Below are 23,904 nucleotides of genomic sequence, written 5' to 3'. Positions count from 1 at the left end.
GTGCAAGTGTAACGGCCACGCCCAAAGCTGCCGCTTTGATTGGACGGCGTGGCGCCAGTCCGGCCAGCGCAGCGGCGGCGCGTGCGACTGTGTGCACAACACGGAGGGCCGCCAGTGCCAGCGGTGCAGGTTCGGCTTCTACAGGGACCCCCAGAGGGCGCACACACACCCGGACTCCTGCAAACGTAAGAAACACACACACACACACACACGTCATGTTTATAAACAAGCCGTGATGGTAAACACACTGGATCTGCGGTTGATTGCGCTGATTCTGCAGAGATAAGCGCGAAGGGTCTGACAAAGAGTGGTTTGTCCGCGTCGACTGCACAACGTCAGCTGCACAACGTTCACGACAACAAACCTCCACCTACAACAGGCTCAACAGTCACGAGCGACCCGGCTCTGAGGGAATTCCTCAATCCTCCAAACACCTATTTCAGGAAAACACTGGCAGTGGTAGCTGAGCTGGACGCAACATTTTGATGAAAAGCTTGGGCTTAATCATCAGCACCACAACTGGATTGACAATGAATGTACTGGGCTACGTTTCTTTGCATCAGTCCTCACGCCTGACACCCCCCACCCAACACACACACATTTCAATGCTTTCACTTTGCAAAATCAAAAGTGACATTTGATCAATTCATTAGTCAGTTGTCATATTTGTTTAGTCAAAATCTTAAAAAAAAACACAACAATATTTCCCACATGGTTTTTCTCATGGCCACGTGTGCACTCATTTTCATCATTTTTTCCCAGCTGCTTTGTGGTTCAGTGACCTGGGGAAGAGCAGTATTGGGCGTTCCCCCTTCTATTTCTCAAAGATGACTTCATAAATCTATTGGCATTCAGCAAATGTTCAATACTGTGTGTTTTCTGTTGCTCGCTAGAGTTGTAAAATCTACTTTTATTCAAATCTATCGCACCGGTGTCGCTGATGCAATGAGCCAGAAAAATCAAATGAAATCATTGCGGGAAATGAGAAGCAAGACAGAAACTCTAGCGCAGGATTCGAGTGGAGACGGTTAAATTCACGACTTTGTGGTTTTGGCCAACACGTCTGGGACGTGCTAACACGTCGTGAAAAGGCCACAAATCACCATGAATCACCGCCGTGAATCGCAGCTGATGCTCACGTACGTCCCGCTGGCACGGCAGCTCTGCAGCTGGAATGCCGAGGACGGAGAGCGCAAGCCACGACGTGCTGGCCAGCGCTGATTTCTGATGGGCACCGGGTTGTGTGTGTGTGTGTGTGTGTGTGTGTGTGTGTGTGTGTGTGTGTGTGTGTGTGTGTGTGTGTGTGTGTGTGTGTGTGTGTGTGTGCGTGCGTGTGTGAGTGTGTGTGCTTGGGGGGGCGTGGCCGTGTGCATCCAGCGTTTACACCACAGTTAATCTTTAGACGGCGACATTCCTACGTCCTGACTCAAGGTTTGACTGGCAGCCTTCCGCCTGTTTTGCTGTTTTTCCGCATTTGTGTGCGTGAGTGTGTGTGTGTGTGTGTGTGTGAGTGTGGATGCTCGCGGAGGTGACGCTCGGTGTCGCCTCCCCCGGGGAAACCAGACGACTCCTGCGTAAACATGCGATAGTCATCGGTAAACACGGGGCCGTGAGCTACATTCTCCCTCTGATTATCCGTCCGATGCGGTGTGATGCGATGCGATGCGATCCTGGGTCCTGCAGGGTTTTGCTGGCTGGACCGACTCTCGCCGCCTGATTACAGAGTCTGAGTGCGCGTTTGTTTGTCTGTCTGAGTCGGTGTTTAATTTGAAAAAGCAGACTGTCGAAAACATCACGAGGCCTCGACTCCGTCTGCCTTCTGCGCAGCTGGCCGTGTCCTATGGCTTATTTCTCCGAGACAAAATGATGTTTGTTATTCATTTGAAGGCATCAAAAATGTCTGCGAATAAGCCAACAAATGGCATTAACGCAGTGTGAAATAGTGGTACCCAAAAACAACTTGAGCAATTTGAGAAGGACAAACACACAGTTCCACAAACCCCAACGGAGGCGAAAAGGCGAACGGCTAGACCTCTGACCAATCAAAATGACGTTGGCATGTCGATGATGTCACATCAAAACTTTTCAGATCAGTCGGCTCTTGGTAATTTGTTCTCTCCCTCTGCAAACGTGGAGCCAGTTGACGGACATTCAAAAGAAGTGGTGAAATTTCACCGGGTAAAATTTCAGCCCCTGGATCGTCATGTTGAACTCACCCATCTCCTCTCTCAAGAACAATATTGGGTGTCCCCAAAGACTTCTAATTCAACCATCACCAGTACATCATCGCTTGAGGGTGTAGTCGACTCCATTGTTTCTCCTTCGGTGTGAAAGAAAGAGCGCCAACTTTATTCGCTTAGCGTATTTTATGCGCATATTCACCTCACGCTGGGGAAAAATTCACATTTTCGCGGCTTTTATTTGCGTCACTTTCACTATTGGCCGGTGTGTAAGGACCTTTAGAGGCTCTTAGTACCGCGACTGCAACCACATGACGTGCACGTCACGTCCACCTGCTGCACGCTGCAGTCATTCTTATCTCAAAGGACGACAAGTGTCACCATGTCGGCCTCTGAGGTTCCACCTGGGGGGTGAGTAAAGAGGGGGGTGGTGGTGGTGATAGAGTGATGACTGACTGATGGAGGGGGCCATATCTCTCTCTCTCTCTCTCTCTCTCTCTCTGCTACCTCTGTGGCAGCTTGTGAAATCCCACCTCCGCAGCCGCTCGCTGACAATGGAGGAATTTCCCTCCGTTGTGAGGAACATTTTTTTCATACCAGGCCCTCGAGGGGCCCGAGTAAGAAAACACCGAGGTCTTTTAGTGGGGTGGGGTAGGGTTGGGGGGTCTTAGGGTGGGGTGATGGGAGATATAGTGTACTATTATCAGTGTACATGTGGGGAATTTGCAGCCTGCGCCGGTTCCCCGGGGGCAGGTGTCTTGTCATGTTCTCAGCACACGATCGCCCAGTTCCCAGTGTGAGCGGGGCCGTGGCAGCTGACACACACACACACACACACACACACACACTGAGAGAGTCTTCCTACACCGACAGGTAAACACATACATGCGCGTTGCAGCCAGCGAAGAGTCACACGTGTTCAGGCTTTATGGCGTTGTGATCTCGCTCAATCATTAACACACACACACACACACACACATGCTGCGACTACACAAAACACAGAGTGGACAGAACTGGATGCATGCACACATGTGCAAACGCACACTCACTTGCACACGAGCGGGTAAATTCACATTGTTCTGGGACTTCACGCGAGCTCGCCGCTATAAACTCGGCCGAGGTTTTTTTTTTTTTTTTATCTTTAGGGCTTTATTGATGTTGCCCGGCTCTTACGACAGGTTGTGTCTTATCTTGTGTTGTCCCAGGATGAATCCATCTGATAGACTGTCTGGTTTGGAGCTCGCCGAGTGAACGTTAAATCAATACAATGCATATGTATTTTTGCTGATGGACTTCCTGTTAAATCTTCAATCAAACTCACAGGACCTTTTCATTTCCAATCAACTGACTGAAATACACAACTGCACGCCTCTAGTCAGGAGGTACTTTTGTAGTTCAGTACAATAATTTTTTTTAGACACATTCACCCAACTGTATTGATTAGTGGCTTCTCAAACCCATTTTATTGCGTTAATCAATCTAAAAAAAAAAAGTGCCTTTATTTGCCAAACAATCAACAGACATAACCAGCAACGTCAAAATGTCAAAGGCTCAATGGCTACGGTGCTATAATACCCTTAAATGTATCCTTTATCGAGACGTCAGGCGCCTCGGAACACAGACATATGAGGTCGTTTATTACAATTGGAGGGTCCAGTCCACTTCCAGTTTTTGCCAAGCGGAATCACTGAGGCGATAAAACGGAGGTGTGAAACCGCCGTAAAGGCGTCCAGACTTTACAACCGGACCTCGGAGCGCCAGACACAGAAGGTTTTTACTGCCGTCGACACGCCGAAACCTCCGTTTCTGAGGCTGTGGGTGAGAATTTGCAGGTTACAAAGACGCGTCACGTGCAGCCGTGTGAGTTTTTCTTCTCTCGGCGGTGAGTCACAGGAAAATCATTGGAGAGCAGGAGGTGAAGGTGCAGCAGTCCACTCTGCAGTTAGGACTCATTTACTGCCTGTCGGGCTTCAGGCTCCGCTGAGCAGCAGAGAAATGGCTAAAACACACACACGCACACAATCTCACACAATCATAAACACACACACACACACACACACACACACACACACACTTTTGGTGTCTCTCCACTCGTCTTCTACCACTCCTTCATCGGGCCCTCCCACTCCTGTCTGCCCCTGAGACAGGGACAGATTTATGGGGACGGAGGAGATGAGTTTTCTTAGACTGCCGGTGTGTGTGTGTGTGTGTGTGTGTGTGTGTGTGTGTGTGTGTGTGTGTGTGTGAGTGAAAATTGTTTCTGGAAGACGTGTAAAGAACAGAATATGAGGAAACACACTACACTGGAAAAGACGTCTGTGTGTGTGTGTGTGTCATCACAAAGACCGAGGGCCCTTTGACTCAAGAGCTGCACTTACAGGAAGCACAAAAGAAAAAAACATCCATGAGTGACAAGTTTCTAATGGAAAGAACACTCTTAACTTTGCCATTAAAGGACCTTTGGACCCGAAGCTCATTTATGAGTCCGTCACACGACACTCTTGCACTCACACTATATTGTGGGCATGGCGATTACAAGAAAGAGTGCATCCACTAGAGGGAGCCGCTCTCTCAAAGCCCTTCAGTTTCGCTAAAGTTCTATTCCGCCTCTTGAGTTGTTTTATTCTGAACACACCGAGTCAGTCGGACTGAATCAGATCACGAGGGATGAGTCGTTCAGTCCCAAACTTTCTGTCTTTTTTCCCCCCCAGCGTGCAGCTGCCACCCGCTGGGCTCGATGGCCTTCGGCGAGGTCCACGGCTCCCTCTGCGACCCGTCCAACGGAAACTGCATCTGCAAGCCCGGGGTGGGCGGAGCCCACTGCGACAGGTGCATGGTGGGCTACTGGGGCTTCCACGAGTACGGCTGCCGGCCGTGCGACTGCGCGGGCGACTGCGACCCTTTCACTGGGGACTGCATGTTCGGGTGAGCGATTTTAAATCGATGACTGATCCATCGATGAATCAATCGGTGGGATGAGTCCAGATTCTGGATGACACTCTGGTGTCTCTGTGCAGCTCCGACCTGGAGGTTCACCACTTGGAGGGAAACTCCAGCGAGCCGGCCAGGATCTTCAGGGCAGACGAGCTGCTGTCGGCCCTGCACTACTCAGGTGAGACAGACAGACTCAGGGTGTGTGTGTGTGTGTGTGTGTGTGCGCGTGCGTGTTGTTCCGCCTCCACACTCCAGTGACCAGGCGTAAATGGTAAAGTAATGAAAACCTCAGAGGAGAAAAACATGCAACAAAAATGTGTGCGTGTGCCACTGTGTAACTGCAGCTCTCACACACACATTCCTCGCTGGACACAAAACACACGTACACACAACCACAAACACACCATGCTCACATTCTTAGGATGCTATGAGACCACACACACACACACGCACAGCCTCTGCTCCATTACGATATTAATCAGCGGCGTTGTCTCCTGCAGAGACGTGCGAGTGCAGAGACCAGCCGCTGACCAACAGCAAGCTCTTCTGCACCATGAACTACGCCTACGGTGAGGGACATGCCTCCTCCTCCTCTCCCTCCTCTTTCTCCTCTTCCTCCTCCGCCGATTTTTCCTAGTGGCCACTCGAGGTACTGCGGCAAAAAAAATCAAGAAAAAGCCTTTTTCCCAGAGACCGCAATACAAAAATAAACGGCTGACAGGACGACTGTGACCTGAAACACTCCATGTATCCCACAATGCATTGCTAAAAGTAGCGTACAACCCGAGGGCCACTAACTCGGCAATATATCCATCCCATCAAGCATTGCGCTCGCGCTGACCGTTAGGTAGAAAAGGTGAGCGTCATTTTTTTAACGTGGGAAGATGCTTAGTATAATATGTACTTGTCACGAAAATGCATATATATGTGTGAATTAATTTCTATAAGAATAATTAATGATATAAAATATTTATGTATAATTAATATCTAATTATTAATTACCACCTACCGACAGGACGTTTCAATAATGCAACCACAATGACATCATTAACGGCGCCGTGACGTAGTTGGCTACGTATAAGTGGGCGATTTGAAACGCATGCCTGAGACTCTGCCGAGAGGACGGCCCAATCACGTCTCGTCTCCCTCTCTGCCGCAGTGCTAAAGGTGAGAGTGCTGTCGGCGCACGATAAGGGCTCGCACGCCGAGGTGGAGGTCAAAGTTCAGAAGGTGCTCAGCGAGGGCACCAAGGTGAAGATACAGCGGGGTCGGACCACCCTTTACCCCGAGTCCTGGACGGCACGGGGCTGCACCTGCCCCATCCTCAACCCAGGTCAGAGACACACACACACACACACACACACACACACACACACACACACACACACACACACACACATGCCCGCAAACACGCGCACACAGTTCAAGAAAAACAACCCAAAACTTCCTGCACTCATCACAAAAGGTCAAAGTTTGACTGTTACTAAATACCACCTCACGTGGCTTCTTAATTCTAGTAAATCACTCCGCCGCAAGAAATAGTCCCTGAGAAATGGACTTTCTCCACTGAAGTCAAACTTTTACACTGTGAAATCAAAGATTTTTTCATCCAAACTTTTCATAGGATGTATAAGATAAAGATTTGTTAATAAAGCGCCAATGAGTGACCAATCCAGACACTTCTGTTCCAGAGATTCTATGAAAGCCAAGAGCATTAAAACAAAGTCCAAACAACATCCTTAATAATTGCAGATTATTTAGATTTAGAGCAGAAATTATTTTTTTGACCGAATATGTTTTCCCTGATGTGTTAAGTGACCTTGACCCCCCACCCCCCCACCCTTCCCTCTACACCCCCAGGTGCGGAGTACCTGGTGGCGGGCCACTCGGACCGTAAACACGGCCGCCTGCTGGTCAACATGAAGAGCCTGGTGAAGCCCTGGAGCGCCAGCCTGGGCCGCAAAGTGCTGACGCTGCTCAAGAAGGAGTGCAACTGGTAGGCGTGGCCATGGGCGGGGGGGGCAGAGCCAGGACAGGACAGGACAGATGGACACGCCCGATCTGGGACAGACTGTTGTCGACGATACCGCGCTGCCCCTCCTGTCCTCCGGAGTCATCATCGGGAGCTCCTGGCAGAACGCCGGAGCAGCTGGAACTGAGATTTCAAAGCCACCCTTCCCCGGGCCTTTTTTTTTTTTAAACTTCCTCTGCTGTCGTCCAATGAGAGTAAAGCGCCTACAGACTCGTCCGTCTTCCTCCTCTGCACTTTTATTTTCTTTGAGGGATTCCACAAGACGCTGTTGACTCACATTAAAACACACACACTTTTTCCTCACTGCAGCACTTAAGACACAAAGGAGTGACACACACACACACACACACAATCTTGGGGACTCTGGCTGCGGACAAAATGTGTGTGTGTGTGCGTGTATGTGTGTGTGAGATAAAACTGGAGCGAGAGGGGTTTGGTCTTTTTACCCCCAACCTGAATGTATTTGCCTGTGTTTTAATAAGAGTATGTGTACGTGTGTGTGTGTGTGTGTGTGTGAATGCGGAGGTGTTTAACGAGCACAGTCCAGATTTCAACCTGCAACCGATCCGACGCCTCGTCTCATCACGACTCCGCCTACTCCAGCCGTCTCCTGCTATTCCCTCCTCTGTGCTCATGTACAGTATTATTTGTACATTGTCCGTTCTTTTCTCTACGTTCAGTTTTGGGTTTTTTTCTATGCGGTTAATATTAAAGGAACATTCCAGTTTATAACACTAACACGCCACTGGCTGCCTCTGTTTAGTCCTGTGACTCATGTTCACCTGTGGGCAGTAAACACACCAGGTGTGTGTGTGTGTGTGTGTGTGTGTGTGTGTGTGTGTGGGTGGGTGGGTCATAAGGTCTGCAGGAATTCGGGACAGTAAAGGCAGGTGATGGGCTGAAAACATTAACTACCTGACCCCCCCACCTGGACCAAGGGGAGGGGCTTGCAGCAGTAAAGCGATGCCATTGGTTCAGTAAGTTTAATGGGTAACAAATTAACCCAAAGCACCAGCGAGATGGCGGGATGTTTAGCCGGTGTAGGTACAGAATATGTCCGGGGCTACGGAATGTGTCCGGGAATGTGTCGCCTTACGGCAACTCTATTAGGACAAACTACATTGCGGTCGGATGGATAGATCTATCCATCCGACCGCGATCCAGTTTGTCCTAATAGAGTTTGTCCTAAAAGACCCTGGACACATTCCGTAGCCCTGGACACATTCTGTATCTACACCGGAAAATGAGAAGAATCAACAGCAGAAGACGTCACCGATTCCAGGATCAGGTCCTTCACCTGAACATCAGCACAGGAAGCTCCGCCTTCTTTTTTACACCTGAGCTGAGGTGGAGCACGCAGAGGAAGGAGGCCTCCAAACTCTCCACACAAACTGGTCAAGAAATGTCCTCATCACGCTGATCTTTCTCTCTCTCTCTCTCACGCACTCTCACACACTCTCTCACACACACACACACACACACACACACACACACACACACACACACACACACACACACACACACACACCTCCTGTGTCGCCTCACATCAAGTCATCCATCGCTCTCACTTCCAAAACACTCTCCCCTGCGTCCGGGAACACACACGCTCTGTTTGGGTTTGGAGGGACCAACTCTCCGTGACGTGCGTGGCCAGAAGGTGTGGACACATTCCTGGCACGTCGAGCGGCGCTCCGCTGTGGGCCCGGGGTCGGAGGTCGCTCACCCGCTTGGTGACCCCGACCCTCTCAACGTCAAAAACCCCCAGCCCTCGCCCCCCAGTGCCTTCTGCTGCCCTCTGCTGACCGTGTTTCCTCATTTGCAGCCCATTCACAGATGGGTGGCAGAGAGGTTACGGCTCGTCCAGGTCTGTGCCAAGCTGCCTACAGCGAGGGAGGGGCGGGTGAACGGGTCCATAAGGGAAGAGGAATGAGACTGGAGGGAAGTCTGGACCTCCAGGAACTCACTTCCCGGACGTCCACACCTCGCACCCTGTCTCAGTTGGGATGACTGGCAACTTTGCCAAGACGTTGTGAAGGTTATGACTTTATACTCAGGCAAGATGTTTCCCTACATTGCCTGAACCAGCTTCACCAACGGTGGAGCCACTTAGTTACAGCTCAAGACTTCCAATGGGCAGCGTTTTCGCTTCACAAAGTCCATTGTCAGTGAGTCAAGGTCTTTGCTCTTCTTTTAATACAGAAACATTGCAATGCTGCTACAGGCAGAGCTACAGCCACGGGTACAGCTGCACTCCGGCTGGAGCTCCGCCCCTTTTTGTTTGGCTTCAAATGCGGAGGGATCAGAATGAATTTAGACCTGAAATTTGGAGGTCTCCAGCTCCTTGGGTTGAATGCTGGCAGACCTCTGTTAACGCAACTGGAACCAGAACCAACCACCAAAAGCCTCACACACGTTTCCACCGCAACGCCAGAACTATACAGTGAAGATAAAGGAGGCAAAAATGCTTTGGAGGAGGAGCGCTGTGATGTTGAGCTAATGACATAATCTGCAGCTACAGCGTGTGCCAGTAAGGGAGAAGTTCCCACCCCCCTCTCTGCACCCGGCCAATCACAAGAGGGCCTCAGCGATCAATCATGACATCTCACCTCGACTGTCCCCTGACTGACTGGCCACTTTGAGCCCACAACGGAGATGCCCTATGTACGTGTGTGTGTGTGTGTGTGTGTGTGTGTGTGTGTGTGTGTGTATTCATGGTGTGGGAAAGCAGTTGATGAATGAGTGTTTTGCATGCTTGCACAGATGCATAGCTTGCTCGGTGTATAATTCATGTGAATGTGTGTGTTGTATTGTAGTGACACGGCGGATGGATGGATGGATGCATGCATGCATGTGTGTGTGTCTGTGTGTGTGTATGCCTGTATGAGCACAATGCCCCACTTGTGCTAGTATAGAATGGAGTTATGGCCTTTGTCCCGTCAGCATTCTTGTGTTGCTATTGGCCTCGGAGTGCATGGCAGCTCCTGCAGGCTGTGGGACAATAACCTCCTCACCGCCCCCCCTCCCACCAACCTTCCCCTCTTGATGGGAGTCACAATAGCTCCCTCCCCCCACTCAGCCCCTCCCCCCCACTCCGCCGACCAAGCCCCCACTTCCCCCTCCCCCTTGCATTTGGCAGCACCCATCGCCCCGAGACGGACGCCCCGAGCACCCACAGCTCCCCAGCCAGAGGGGATTTTTCCTCTAAGGGCCGCGCTCGGAGGAAGTGTGTGCTGGATAAGTCAGTCATGTGCTCAGTATTATCCCATCAGCTGTGATTCACTTACAGAGGAAATGAGAAGATTATGGCGCAGGAAGTAAGCGGCCAACTCCAGAGCCTAACCTTGGAGGGGCAGCTGGGATTTCAAGTCCAAAATCCATCTTGCCAAGCTCAAATCCATCCATCCATTTTCAATGCTGTGGTTCTCCTGGAAACTCCCCCAGCTGTCTTCGGGCGAAGGCAGGGTGACACCCTGGACAAGTCGCCACTTCATCGCAGGGCCACATAGAGACAAACAGCCATTCACACTCACACACACACCTACCTATGGACAATTTAGAGTTTCCAATTCACCTCATATCACACCTCCAGACTCCAAGATGGCCGTCCATTCATTTCAATGAAGTTGCTCACCCAGGGCATATGCCAAAAAAGTTTTTCGACTTCCGCATTAATGGGCCCATAGAGCATGTGCAGTAGTGTCACTTCCCATCATGCCTCTGTAACTCACATGATCTATTTGGCCAATCAGAACGATCCTAGAGAAAGTCACTTAAAGCAGCTCTAGGTAACTTGAGTTTGCTACGCGTTTTTCATCGAGGTTACTTATTGGGTTCCATTCCGTCATTTTACAATCTTATGTATTTGTAATTTGTAATAGTAGTATGTAAGACTGCCTCTAAATAAACGTGTGACGTTGCCGTAAACGGGTTCGTCCGGCGTGTCGGGTTGTGCTTGAAAGTCACGCAGTGCAGTTCCAGCCGGCACAACCCCCCCTCTCGCTGCAGAGGCGGCGCCGTTGATCCTATTAATCGTTTATCTAACGCTTTACTGAGTTTGGAATCATAATTTTATGGTCGAAAAGTTACCTAGAGTTGCTTTAAGCCTCGTTCAGACTGCCAGCCAAAATATGTAGCCCATTCAGATTGAAACCAGATGGCTCTTTTGTAGTCTGAACAGCCTGAACAGCTCCAAACACACCGATTGGTTTTGACTGTCCATGACGTCACTCTACGCAACGCATGATCCAATGCGCCAGGCCAGAGAGCGCCATTCCAGGTGCGGAGATGGAATGTAATGGAGCAGACAGAAGAAGTAGAAAACAGAGGAGGAAACTCATTGCTTCATTAGTCTGTGGGGAGATAACTCCATTCAAGTGAAGCTCGAGGGCATGTATCGCAACAAGTGCCGCTGTCGCAATTATATGGCATCACACAGTACACGTGTTGGACGACGTCTCCACTCTGACGTCGTTGCTACAGCAACCTGTCAGATTGGTCAATAATGTGGCCCAGTCTGAACAGAGCCTAGATCCCATTTGGACACTTGCTAAAAACAGTGTGGACAGTCAGGTATAAAAATCTGATTTGAGAAGGAATCTGATTTGAATCAGATTTGCCTGCAGTTTGAACGCAGCCTTAGAGAAATAGAAAGATTTACTATGAATCGCGTTTCAGGTCACAGTCGACCTGTCAGTCATTTTAAAGGCCTTTATTTTTGTATTGCGGTCTATGGTAAAAATCCTTTTTGGGCCCTTGGAATTTTCTTTTGCTGCAGTACTACGAATGGCCACTGGGGAAAAATCGGCACGCCAGCATATTACCAGTCCAGTATCCAGTTCTTATAATACATTCATACCTTATATCCTTCTATGCATGTTTTTGGATAGTGAGAGGAAGCCGAAGAGCCCGGAGAGAACCCACGCAGACAAAGGAAGAACATGCAAACTCCTCAACAGAACGGCCCCAGAAGACCCTGGAATCTAAGCCAGGCGAATCACTGTGCCACCGTGCGACCAAAAGCAGGAAGAAACTGCTAAAAGCAGCCTGTCTTCCAGATGGATACGTCAAACAAAAACAATTTGGGCAACTACAACCACAACCTGACAAGACAACATCTCCATCCTTAGCAACCATGTTTTTGGTTTTCCTTAATTGCACACAAAACACACAAAAAACAACAATTCAGACACACACACACACACACACACACACACACACACACACACACACACACACACACACACACACACACACGCACACACACACGCGCACCAACATCAGGAATGTTCCTCTACCTGGCGAGCAGCGGAGCAAGCCAGAACAGAGACAGCCGTGTTGACATAGCAGCAGAGCGGCTGAGACGCCGCTGCAGATTATTATGCGGCAAACAGGCGGCTGATATCACCGAGTCGTCGTTATGGAGGAGCCCACATATCAACACGACAACAGGCTGACAGGCTGGGAGAGGGTGGGGTTGGGTGAGGGGGGGGCAGAAATTACAGGAGGCGTCTGTGCGCCCCCGCCCATCGGCAACACCTGTGTTTTCACCCGCTACAAAACCAAACACTGTGTCCAGCTGCAGGAACGCAAGCGTGAATCCTGCGGAAGGGCTTCCTTTCACTGAAAGCCTCCGCCCCGCCGGTGACAAACAGCTCGCACAGATCCTCAGTTCTCTGGGAGGAAAAAAAAACAAAACACTCACTGTGAAACTGTTAAACTGCTAATGACTGTTATCGTCTCGCCGACGCACATTTTACTACTGCACACAGTCGCACCTGAGCAGGCCCACCGCCTGCTGGGGGGGGGGGGGGGGGGGGGGAAGACGGACTGCGGGGAAACCTTTGTGTTCCCTTGAATGGAAGCAAAACTGCAGTGAGATACACAAAACAAGCGGATGGTCCGACAAAGCATCGGGTTTAGCAGCAAAGGGGCTGTCAACAGAGGGCTAAATATGCTGTCGCGCAGGTTGTTGGAGAGTTGATTTGCAAGGCTGCTCCTCTGGAGTGGAGGATGAAAAAAAGATAAAAAGCAGAAGAAGTGCGCTCATGAAAGTGCGTCATTATCAAACTTCTTTTCAGGCCAACTGCATAATATTAGCATCTTGTTTCCTGGATAACTTGCTTTATTTGGAAGCCCATAACAAACCAGAGATATCTTCAGTTTACAGATGTAGTATTTTTTTAGGCCACAGGTAAAGTAAAGCAGCGCTTGATCTCCATCAGAATCAGCCCTGATGTTCGTGTATAATAAGTTATCTTCTTGGGCTGAGACTGTCCCATACACAGGTTGGCATCTGGCTCTCATTGGCCAGTTATCTCTGAGGAGAACAGGCCAACCACTGTTCCCACAGAATCACTCAAGTGTGGTATGAAAATGTGTGTGAGTGTTGTCCTTGAGCCGTGTAGCTATTGTAACAGCTTGCGCTAACAAACAATAGAAGAACATGTGGTTACACCTGGATCCTGCATATTAAATTCAAGGTCACAGAGTTATGATTTAATGAGGTATATAAATGGCTGGCAATATGAAGTCAACAAATGGCCCATTATCTCCCGTATTTGACATCATTTTATTGCACAACCAGTCAAAGTTTGGAGACGCCCTATGAGTTCAATGTCTTTTCTTTCATTTTCATGACTATTGACGTTGCAGTTTCTCAGTGAAGGCATCAGAACTACGTGTGGAACACATGGAATTATGTAGGAAACAATAAAAGTGTAAAATAACTCAAGCACGTACTTAATAGCCACCTTTCGTAAAAAGCACTTTAGAGTTTTTTTTAATGTTTTTCTTTGCTGCATAATTACATAAATCTTGCTCATATCTTCAGTATCAATCTGCAGTGGATGTGGTTGTAAAGATTAAAAAAAAAATGCATGAGAAGGTGTGTCCAAACTTTTGACTGGTAGTGTATGTCAACAAAATGCAGGTTTCTGTATTGTATCCCAACTCTGTGCAGCAGCCGACTCAACAGGGCCCCAAACTGTGAGTGACTAACTGCCGGGTAAGGGTTCTGTACCGGTCCATCTTATTAAAACACAGTATTTGCAAGAAACCGCACAGCTTGCAAAAATTAAAAAGCTTCAAAGCTTCAGAGTCTTTAAAGTTCGACTCGACTCCCCCAGAAATAAATGAAACGACTCGATGCAGCTTTGAAGATAAATACCGAGCGGGAATCCACAGCGGGTCCACAGACAATCGGTAGCAGTCAAGTGTGCGTGTGCACGTGTGCATGCGTGTGTGCATGTGTGTTTACGAGGGAGAGAGAGTGCAGATGAAAAGGCGACAGCGAGGGAGGGAGAGTCGGCGTGTGCGGACACGACGGTGGCGAAGGCCCAGGGACACGCAGGGAGAAAAACATTAGCGGCGCTGATTCACAGGCATCGGCTGGCGCATCCACACATACCTCCTGCCGTAAGTCACTCACAAACGCCCCCTAATCACTCTCTCTCAAACACACACACACACACCTATTAAAGAGGCTTGCACGGGTGCCCTCGCTTCTCATCACGACCAGAAGAAGGATTCTTGATGTGCAATCAGGGTGTTAACGCCAAAAGTTTTCCTTCAGGCAGTATATCCCCAAAAAAATTGAAAAAAAAAAGAGAAAAAAATGGTCTTCCTTTGGTCGCACACTCGTAATTACCTCAACATCAAACCCATTCAACACTAGTGTCGAGATCAGTGACAAACTTTACAAGCACAGCTTAATCGAGCTATGCTCAAAATTCTGTTTTCTCGTCTAATCGGACTTCTCTCCTTGTCCCAGTATACATGCAGCTGAGAAAATAGAATTATTCACAGGAACTTGTCATCCTCCCCAACACTAGGGCGCGATATGAGTCTTTTCAGCGTGTTAATTTCATTGTGTTAACCTGTTTCCTCGCACAATAACAAAACAACTGGAGTGCGTTCTCTAAACAGCTCAAATTCGGTAATCATTTTCGATCTGTTAATGTTATTATGTTAACAGGGTCGTTTGCCACGCAATCAACAAACACGCGTTTTTATCTCTGAACTGCAGTGTTTCTCCGGAAAGAAAATTTCAAGCTGAAAGTTTGAAACAAACTATTTTTTTTGACAACTTGAGATGAACCAAACGTCATTTACTTCTTCCATTATAGGAGAGGAACTATACAACCTCTACAACCAAACCTCCTGAACACAAACTCACAATAAAACTACACAGATCAAGCAAAAGTACGAGGATAAAAAAAAATAAAGAACATTTATTTTGCGTTTGAAAAAAAATGCAGTCCCTCTTCCTGACAGCCAGGGGTAAAGTGTTGTTTTCCTAAGAAAACACTGATAGCATCTCCACAGTGAGTGCCACCAGCCCACATTGACCAGCATGCAGCGCTGCACCTGCATCCCACACAGCAGCACACTGTTGACTGGAACGCAATGCCTGAGGGCGCATCTGCACACAATAACACAAACTCAAGAAGGACGCATGTTCGGGACGAGCCAAGGGGATTTTCAGGGTCACAGCCACTCTGGTTAAAAGTAGTAACGTCCCAAAACATACAGTATTCACAATCCCAACACATGAAAGAGCAGAATGTGTGCGTAGTACCAAAGGCACGATTGCATGCAGGAAAATATTGAGCAGGATGAATGGTAAAGGTTTCATGACAGTCAAATGCACCTCATATATCACACAGAAACATTTAAGCTTGCAGCACAACACTTGTAGTGGTCACAGCCGCACGTGCAGTGGTTGGCACAGCGGCTAAGCTCAGTCAGGAAACACTGTAGAGGAGAAACAAGGCCAAGTTTCATCCACCAGTTTCCAGTGCACAACTCACTTTCTTGGAAGAGATTTCCACACGTCATTTTAAAAATTTGCCCGCTTTTGATGCTGAATCAACAAAAAGCGGCCATTGTTTTAATATTAACCTTAACGTTAAAATAATGACGCTGACTGTATTAGATTTGGTCGAAACGTCGCTTTGGCGCCAAAAACGCATTGATGGTAAAACACTTCCCTCTAGCGGCAAATTACAGCATTACTTCCATCTGTCAGCAGCGCGTCAAAACTGACTGTACGTCAGTCCCTTAAGAGACTGACAATTGACAATACTTAACGGACGACGCACGAAGAGGAAACAGGTCCCGGGAGGATAATAAAAACAAAAACAAACAAACAAACAAACAAAAAAAAATACAAACAACAACCTTGAAATAAACTGACAGCAACGACGAATACTTTGCAGACGTCAGCGTCAGTTCAACACCAGTGCAAAGTTCCTCTCTCGCAATTTATTCCGTTTCACCAGCGACGTAAAGACTGAAAATTGTGAATGGTTAAATATGACTTCAGTAGCCCAACTCCTGTCGTCGTCGTCAACAACAACAATGACAACAACAACAACGTCACGTCTCGAGGACGCGCTCGAGAGCAAACACCACGCGACAAGAGGCTGACAAGATGGCGATCATGTTGGAAACACGGGAGACGCCGCTGTGAAGGAAGAGGCTCGCGCGGTACGTTCATTTCTCTGCCACCCCCACCAACACTCACTCGTTGTCTGCGGTTCGGGCGTCCAGACGCCGGGCGGACCGGGCTCCCCGACCGAACCCGCCGCTTATCGGTGTCAGTTCCAGAGCGCAAGCCCCGGTCCGGTCCACCGGGAGCCGGGGTGAACTTGTTGGGATAACGGCCTGGCGGGCTAACAGTAGCCAGTCAGCCAGCCAGCGAGCCCGGGCTACTGTTAGCACGGCAGCTAGTGGAGCTCTCATCTCCGCAATTAACCCAATAAATAAAACTAGACGGGGCAGCGCTAAAACAACAGCAGCACACTTCACTGTTAATGTAGACGTTTCCTATCACCCACATTTGCACGCTTTTCTTTTTGTTGCCAATTGAGTATTTTCTCTGTTCTTGATGTTTTGTCAGCCAACAGCCCCAACTGTCTCAATGACGCTGCTAGCGACGGCTAGCGACATTATGTTTATGCGGCTATTCACCGACGAGTTGGACTTGTTCTGGAAGCCAGAGCCAGAGTGGATCTGGTCTCTTGTCGGTACTGGTCGCACGGTGTGTTGTTGGCAGAAGCGGGGAAGCTGCCTGACAGTCGGGGGAGTTGAGACAGACAGTCAGCGGGCGGTTCAGGCTTCCAGGAGCCGCAAGGACGAACCAGTTCGGTCGCTGCTGAAACTACGCTTAAACTACTTTTCTTTTCTTCTTCTTCTTCTTCTTCTTCTTCTTCTTGTTCTTCTTCTTTTAAATTGGCGCCAAATGCACATGTTTACGTGACGCTGCGGCGGTTATTTTATGTCCAAAGTTGGAGATTTCTTTACTTTGGGTAACACACAGGTTGTAAGGAAAAACCCGCGAGGGAACTGCGCCACGTTAATCGGCAGCTTTTATTATCACAGCAATCTCCTCACTTCAAAACCAATAAACCCGGATTGCCTCTGAGTTAGTGAGCGACATGACTGGATCACCTTTAGATATCGCACGAGAGTGAGAGTCGATGATTTATGTGACAAAGCGCGAGCACACTCATTCAGACAACGTTTCTGTTGAATGAATTGAATTTGCTTCCACTGAATGCGGCGCATCAAAGCAAGAAAGAGGAAAGAAACTGGTTGACGATTCACTATTGCGCGTGTGTGAGATCTCATTCCCTCTAATTTCCTCAGCAGAACTACGTAGTCCTGTCGTGACCAGTGCACGCGCCACTTAAAGCCCGGTCCCCCTCCCCTGTTTTTTTGTTGGATAATCTCACTTCTTTTGAGCCCAGTTGGGGTCGAAAGGGCTCAGCCCACAGAAGGGTCTCAGCCGAGGAGCCCTGACCCCCCCCCCCCCCCCCCCCCCAGAGATGAGCGTGGAGCCTGATTGTTGTGGGGTTTTTTTTTTGTTTTTTTTTTGATCCACAACTATTGTTTTAGAACTTTCCCACAGTTGGGAGCTAAACTAATCACAATGAATAAATGCGGGAGCTGCTCCTGCTTCTGCTCCTCCTGCTGCTTATTTGCGGCGCGTCAAGGAAATTGTGTTCATATCCTGTTAGCCCTCTCTTTTATTTTCTCTTATTAGGTCCATAAAATCCCTGCTGAAACGTTTTGTGTTTTCTTTGGGGAAGTCCATGGCCGACGCTGGGTGCAGTCGGTGCGTGTCTACACGTTGCTTGTTTTGTTTTTTTCCATCTTGGCTTAAAAGGAGGAGCAAATGTCACAGCTTGCCTGTGGCGCGACACGACGCCACACGGTGGATCGCGTGAAGCTGGAGCCTCGTAAACAGCGATGGCGCGTTTAAGATAACAGCTCCGTCTCAAGGTGCGATGAGTCAGCAGGGGAAATATCGAGGTTGCCGTCTTGATATGTTCCGAGTGTGAGTGTGAGTGAGGGAGGCGTGAGAAGAAGTTTGACTACCAGTCAAAAGTTCGGACACATACTTCTGATTTCACGGTTTTTCTTTCTTTTTCAGGACTGTTTACATCTAAACTGTGAATGGACACGTATGGAATATGTATGAAAGAGAAAAGTGCGAAATAACTCAAACAAGTTTTATATTGTAGATGATCTAGAATAGCCACCCTGCATATAAAATATATGTAACATAACACATTTAGGTATTCAACTTTTTTTTTAATCCACATATCTTGGTCATATATTTGATGTCTTTGGTATGTTTCTACAGTAGTCAAGATAAAGAAGAAGCGGGTTTTGACTGCCAGTGTGTCTCCCTCCATCTCCTCCAGAACCCACGATGTCCCGGGCGGCTCCCGTTTGTCAGCGCGCCCTGGTGACGTGAAGCCAGCGTTGAGACGTCGACGCACCCCAACCGATTCGCACACAGAGGGCCGGCTCCCCCGAGCTACCCGCCACCTCGCGCCATGGACCGGTGCAAGCACGTGGGGCGGCTGCGGCTGGCCGCGGACCACTCCATCCTCAACCCCCAGAAGTGGCACTGCGTGGACTGCAACACCACCGAGTCGGTGTGGGCCTGCCTGGGCTGCGCCCACGTGGCGTGCGGCCGCTACATCGAGGAGCACGCGCTGCAGCACTTCCAGCAGCAGCGCCACCCGCTGGCCATCGAGGTCAACGAACTCTACGTCTTCTGCTACCTGTGCGACGACTACGTGCTGAACGACAACGCCACCGGCGACCTGAAACTGCTGCGCAGCACGCTCAGCGCCATCCAGAGCCAGCGCTACGAGGTCACCACCCGCAGCGGGCGCACCCTGCGCTCGGCCAGCGCCGCCGCCGACGCCGTCATGCCGTCGGGTGCCCGCGAGCTGCAGCTGAGGGACGAGGACAGGATGTTCACGGCGCTCTGGCACCGCCGCCGGGCGCTCATGGGCCGCGTCTTCCGCTACTGGTTCGTGCTGACCGAGTGCGGCCGGAGGAGGGCGGAGGAGGAGCTGCGGCGGGAGGAGGAGGAGGAGCAGCGGCGGGAGGCGAGGGAGAGGAGGCGGGCCCTGAAGAGGCAGCTGCAGGAGGAGCTGGAGAACGCGCCGCTCAGGAAGAGTCGCCGGCTGCGGCGGAAGAGCCAGCGGGCGGCGGACGCGGCGGCGGCGGTCGCCACAGTGAAACCGTCCCAGAGGGTCGGCGTCAAGGCCAAAAGCCCCGCCGGCCCGGCCCTCACCCGGAAACAGAGAACTCAGACCCACGTCCCTCCCGGCAAGAAAAGAACTCGGACCAAGAAGCTCCAGCCGCCTCCTAAATCGTCCCGCAGCCGAGCGGCAAGCAAACAGAAACGTAAAGGCGGCTCCGCCCACACCGCCGCCACGCCCAGCCGGCGCAAACAGCCGGGCGCCAAAGAGGGCGGCTCGCCCTTCAAGCGGCGGCCCACCGTCACCCCAGGCGTGACGGGCCTGAGGAACCTGGGCAACACCTGTTACATGAACTCCATCCTGCAGGTGCTGAGCCACCTGCACGTCTTCAGGGAGTGCTTCCTGCGCCTGGACCTCACCCAGGCTCTGGAGCTGCTGGCCTCCGCCGTGCACGGCCAGCTGGTGGGCGCCGCCACCGCCTCCCCCTCGCCCCGCTCCGCCGCCTTCTCCTCGCAGAGGCAGGGCCTGCAGGCCGGCTCGGGCTCGGGCTCGGGGCTGAGCGGCGGCGGCGCCGCCTGTCCGCGGGGCCGCAGCATGGAGCTGATCCAGCCGCGGGAGCCCAGCTCCAAGCACATCTCGCTCTGCCACGAGCTGCACACCCTCTTCCAGGTCATGTGGTCGGGCAAGTGGGCGCTGGTCTCGCCCTTCGCCATGCTGCACTCGGTGTGGCAGCTCATCCCGGCGTTCCGCGGCTACGCCCAGCAGGACGCCCAGGAGTTCCTGTGCGAGCTGCTGGACAAGGTGCAGTGCGAGCTGGAGAGCACCGGTGGACACACGGCCGCCGGCGTCCCGCTCACGCAGAAGCGGCTGATCAAGCAGGTGCTCAGCGTGGTCAACACCATCTTCCACGGCCAGCTCCTCAGCCAGGTAACGCACACACGCACACACACACACACACACACACACACACACACACACACACACACACACACACACACGCGATACTCCAAAAAATATTGTTATTGGAAACTGATGTGACTGATTGTCACCTCAGGGGCAGTATTTCATTGGCAAATCTTAATTTATACGATTGTGAGTATTTGTCTTCTATCACAGACACACAAATCTTTTTAGATGTTTACTTTGTAGCTTTTTTATTTATTTATTTATTTGTGCTTATTGAATGAAATTTTCAGTGGACATTCCTTTTTTTTTTAATTTTTATTACTGACTCCTCAATCATATTTGGTCATACAACTACACTACCAGTCAAAAATTTGACTTCTCGTGCAATTTTTTTTTTGAACTACACTGCAGATAGATAGCGAAGCAAGATATCTGTAATCATGCAGCAAAGAAAAACACTTTTGTTCAATAACTCTAAATATGCTTTTTATGAAAGGTGTCTAATTTCTGACTCCTCAGTCCTACAACCAGTGTCCCCTTTTCTTTAGATATAACAAAAAAATCATGTTTGAAAATATTTGCCCACAGAAGCAAGTTGTGCATTCGTCATCGTGACTGTATTGAGACACTGGGCTTGTGCAGATTGATCAGAGATTAGCGCTTGCTCTCTCGCTCTCACTCTCTCTCTCTCTCTCACACACACACACACACTCACAGAGTGACACCTGCTCATGCTGAATGGAGGCCTGTGTGTGAGGGGGTTTCCTCTCACCGCGCACTGCTGCATCTGCACACCGACTTGTGGCGACGTCTAAAAGCAAAACACATCCGTCTGCACTCATCTCATGTTTCACGTTTCTTCTTCTTCTTCTTCTTCTTCTTCTTCTTCTTCTTCTTCGCTTGCGTCCGCTCGCCCTCCGTCTCCAGGTGACGTGTCTGGCGTGCGAGCAGCGCTCCAACACCGTGGAGCCCTTCTGGGACCTGTCGCTGGAGTTCCCCGAGCGCTACCACAGCAACAGCAGGGAGTCGGTGGCGCAGGCGTCCTGCCACCTGACGGAGATGCTGGCCAAGTTCACCGAGACGGAGGCGCTGGAGGGAAACATCTACGCCTGCGACCACTGTAACGGTGAGCAGCAGATGGCGTTGGCGTCGCTGGCAGGTGTTCACGTCAGCTCAGGCGTCGGCCCGTCCAGACCTCTGCGTTGATGAACTTGTACCTCTGTTGTCGGCAGCTGCTCGCCGGAGGACTTCCGCCAAGTCGGTCCTGCTGACCGAAGCTCGGAAGCAGCTGATGGTCCACAAGCTCCCTCAGGTCCTGCGGCTCCACCTCAAACGCTTCAGGTAGGACCCACGTCCCGCCCAGGCCCCCGGACTCCAAGATGGCGGCCCCTCCTGTCCTGTCAGCCGTTTTAAAGGCCTTTATTTTTGTATTGCGGTCTATGGGGGAAAATGCTTTCTGGGCCCATAGGATTTTTTTGCTGCAGTACCTCGAATGGCCACTGGGAAAAAGCGGCACGACACCGTCTTGCCAGTGCAGTATCCAGTTCTTATAATACATCTGTGGTCCCACCGCAGAGTTGATTGCAAACCCTCTCCCCACCCCCTCTTACGGTCCGAGTTGTAACTCCACTCTCCCTGGCCGCTGTGATTGGTCCTCAGGTGGTCGGGGCGGAACCACCGGGAGAAGATCGGCGTGCACGTCAGCTTCGACCAGCGCCTCAACATGGAGCCGTACTGCTGCCGGGACGCCCCCCCCGCCAAACTCGCGTCTCCCTGCTCCAGTCCCAGCAGCCCCGGCTCGCCGCGCCCCAAGCACTTCCTGTACGACCTGTCGGCGGTGGTGATGCATCATGGGAAGGGCTTCGGCTCCGGCCACTACACCTCCTACTGCTACAACACGGAAGGAGGTGAGTGAGCGCGACGAGCGGCAAGATTCTCCCGTCCAGTCAGACTGGAGTTGTGATCCTTTTGTGTGTGTGTGTGTGTGTGTGTGTGTGACAGCGTCTCCTGTGTGATTCTTCTGCTCCTGCAGGCTTCTGGGTTCACTGTAACGACTCCAAACTCAACGTGTGCTCGGTGGAGGAGGTGTGCCGCGCCCAGGCCTACATCCTCTTCTACACCCAGCGAGTATCTCAGGACAAAGACCGGCCACTATAGGGGCCACCCCTCAGTCTAAAGTTCAGCACAGCGCCACCTGTTGCTCCCACATCTCCTTCCCCTCGGTTTGGGCATTTTTATATCCTGGGAGGGTGGCTCTATTTTACGAAAAGAAAATAATAATGCGGGAAAGGAAGGACTCTTTTAGTCGGTTTTACTTTATGATTTACTTGTAAATGCTGTTCATACGTACGTTTTTTTTTTTATATATATATGAAGAGATACGGTAAGGTTTGCGATTTATGTATATTTGTATTTTATACAGAGTATCAGCCAAGGTGTGTCTCAGCGGTGGCCATCAGGTGGCGCTGGGGTGAGTGTGTTTTTTTAAAAAACAACTTTAATGTCTCTCAGTCACTTTAGTCGTAGGGCTGAAACACTGTCGTTCCATCACCTGAACGGCAACGTTAACCATTCAAAAGTCAGAAATGCACTAACGTACAGCCAGAGAGAGGTCTGTCGGCGCAGTTTGAGGGAATTCATCTTAACAATCTGAAGAAGGAAAAAAATCTTTGAATCCGAACGTCCTGCCAGAATCCCTCAGAGGTAATGGAACAGCTGGCCGACTGGAAGCCAAAGTCTGGAGGGGATCTGGAGTGTTGGGACGAGGTCAGGACTGGTCACCAGTTGGTGCTTTTTTTATGTCGGGGCTAAATGCTGCCACCTATCTGTTCTAGAATGTAACCGTCTCCAGAGGCTGAACCACAAATGTTTGTGCCTAAGGCAGATTGTATTTACCCTTTATATACTTTGGTATCCAATTCAGCGAATCAGGAGTCCACACCAGCATTTGGATTGTGAATGTATGTGAAAAGAGGCCGACTGACTGTGTTCAATGTTTCCTACAAGTTTTGAATGTTCAGCACCAGCAGCAGTTTTATCTGGAAAAAAAAAAAAAAATATGTGGACATTTGTTGTATCACTTTAGTGCGACGACTTAAGAGGATTTTCTGCAGTTTTTACACTTTTGTCTGGGACCTTTCAGCGGTCACATTCTCCATTGTTGGTATTTCGGTTACTTCATGGATGTTTGCAAGTGTGTTTGTGTGTAAATTTGTGAAATTTATACTATGCAAATTGTTACCTCAAATTGTTTTTTTTAGAGAGAAAAATTACCTCAATAAAATGAGAATATTTTTTCATTTTTCTACAATGTCAGTGTTGCAATTTTCTTTGAATATTCAAAGACGTG

General features: G+C 50.0%; 2 protein-coding genes and 1 long non-coding RNA gene across 4 annotated transcripts in view; 2 read left to right on the top strand and 1 right to left on the bottom strand.

Annotated features, from left to right (window-relative positions):
* ntn4 (netrin 4) overlaps positions 1-7,884 on the top strand; it is a 22,103-nt gene extending 14,219 nt beyond the window's left edge. The window contains exons 5-10 of the mRNA XM_076029924.1: positions 1-185; positions 4,892-5,105; positions 5,198-5,292; positions 5,615-5,683; positions 6,274-6,447; positions 6,975-7,884. The exon at positions 1-185 is cut by the window's left edge and continues 1 nt beyond it. Coding sequence (XP_075886039.1) covers positions 1-185; positions 4,892-5,105; positions 5,198-5,292; positions 5,615-5,683; positions 6,274-6,447; positions 6,975-7,114 — 877 coding nt within the window. The 3' untranslated portion in view covers positions 7,115-7,884. The remainder of the gene's footprint in view (positions 186-4,891; positions 5,106-5,197; positions 5,293-5,614; positions 5,684-6,273; positions 6,448-6,974) is intronic.
* LOC142890709 (uncharacterized) overlaps positions 1-17,134 on the bottom strand; it is a 17,771-nt gene extending 637 nt beyond the window's left edge. Inside the window, exons 1-2 of the long non-coding RNA XR_012927112.1 lie at positions 16,670-17,134; positions 1-177 (exon numbers count right to left, since the gene is read on the bottom strand). The exon at positions 1-177 is cut by the window's left edge and continues 187 nt beyond it. This is a non-coding gene — a long non-coding RNA (uncharacterized LOC142890709). The remainder of the gene's footprint in view (positions 178-16,669) is intronic.
* usp44 (ubiquitin specific peptidase 44) lies at positions 16,471-23,865 on the top strand. Of its 2 annotated transcripts, XR_012927111.1 has the most exons (7): positions 16,471-16,632; positions 18,855-20,576; positions 21,483-21,681; positions 21,788-21,896; positions 22,215-22,462; positions 22,588-22,777; positions 22,978-23,865. XR_012927111.1 is itself a non-coding variant. In XM_076029923.1 (6 exons), the coding sequence occupies exons 2-6, from the start codon at positions 18,990-18,992 to the stop codon at positions 22,710-22,712; spliced, it is 2,268 nt and encodes a 755-aa protein (XP_075886038.1). In that variant the 5' UTR covers positions 16,471-16,632; positions 18,855-18,989; the 3' UTR covers positions 22,713-23,865. The 2 variants fall into 2 exon arrangements, 1 of the variants encoding a protein (XP_075886038.1); XM_076029923.1 differs by having other exon boundaries at positions 22,588-23,865.
* The last annotated feature ends 39 nt before the right edge of the window (positions 23,866-23,904 follow it).

The sequence above is a fragment of the Nelusetta ayraudi genome, unplaced genomic scaffold (assembly GCF_046127955.1).
Source record: "Nelusetta ayraudi isolate G7.1 ecotype Tasmania unplaced genomic scaffold, CSIRO-AGI_Nayr_v1 ptg000027l, whole genome shotgun sequence".
NCBI lineage: Eukaryota > Metazoa > Chordata > Actinopteri > Tetraodontiformes > Monacanthidae > Nelusetta > Nelusetta ayraudi.
This window is presented reverse-complemented; position numbering and strand designations above follow the sequence as displayed.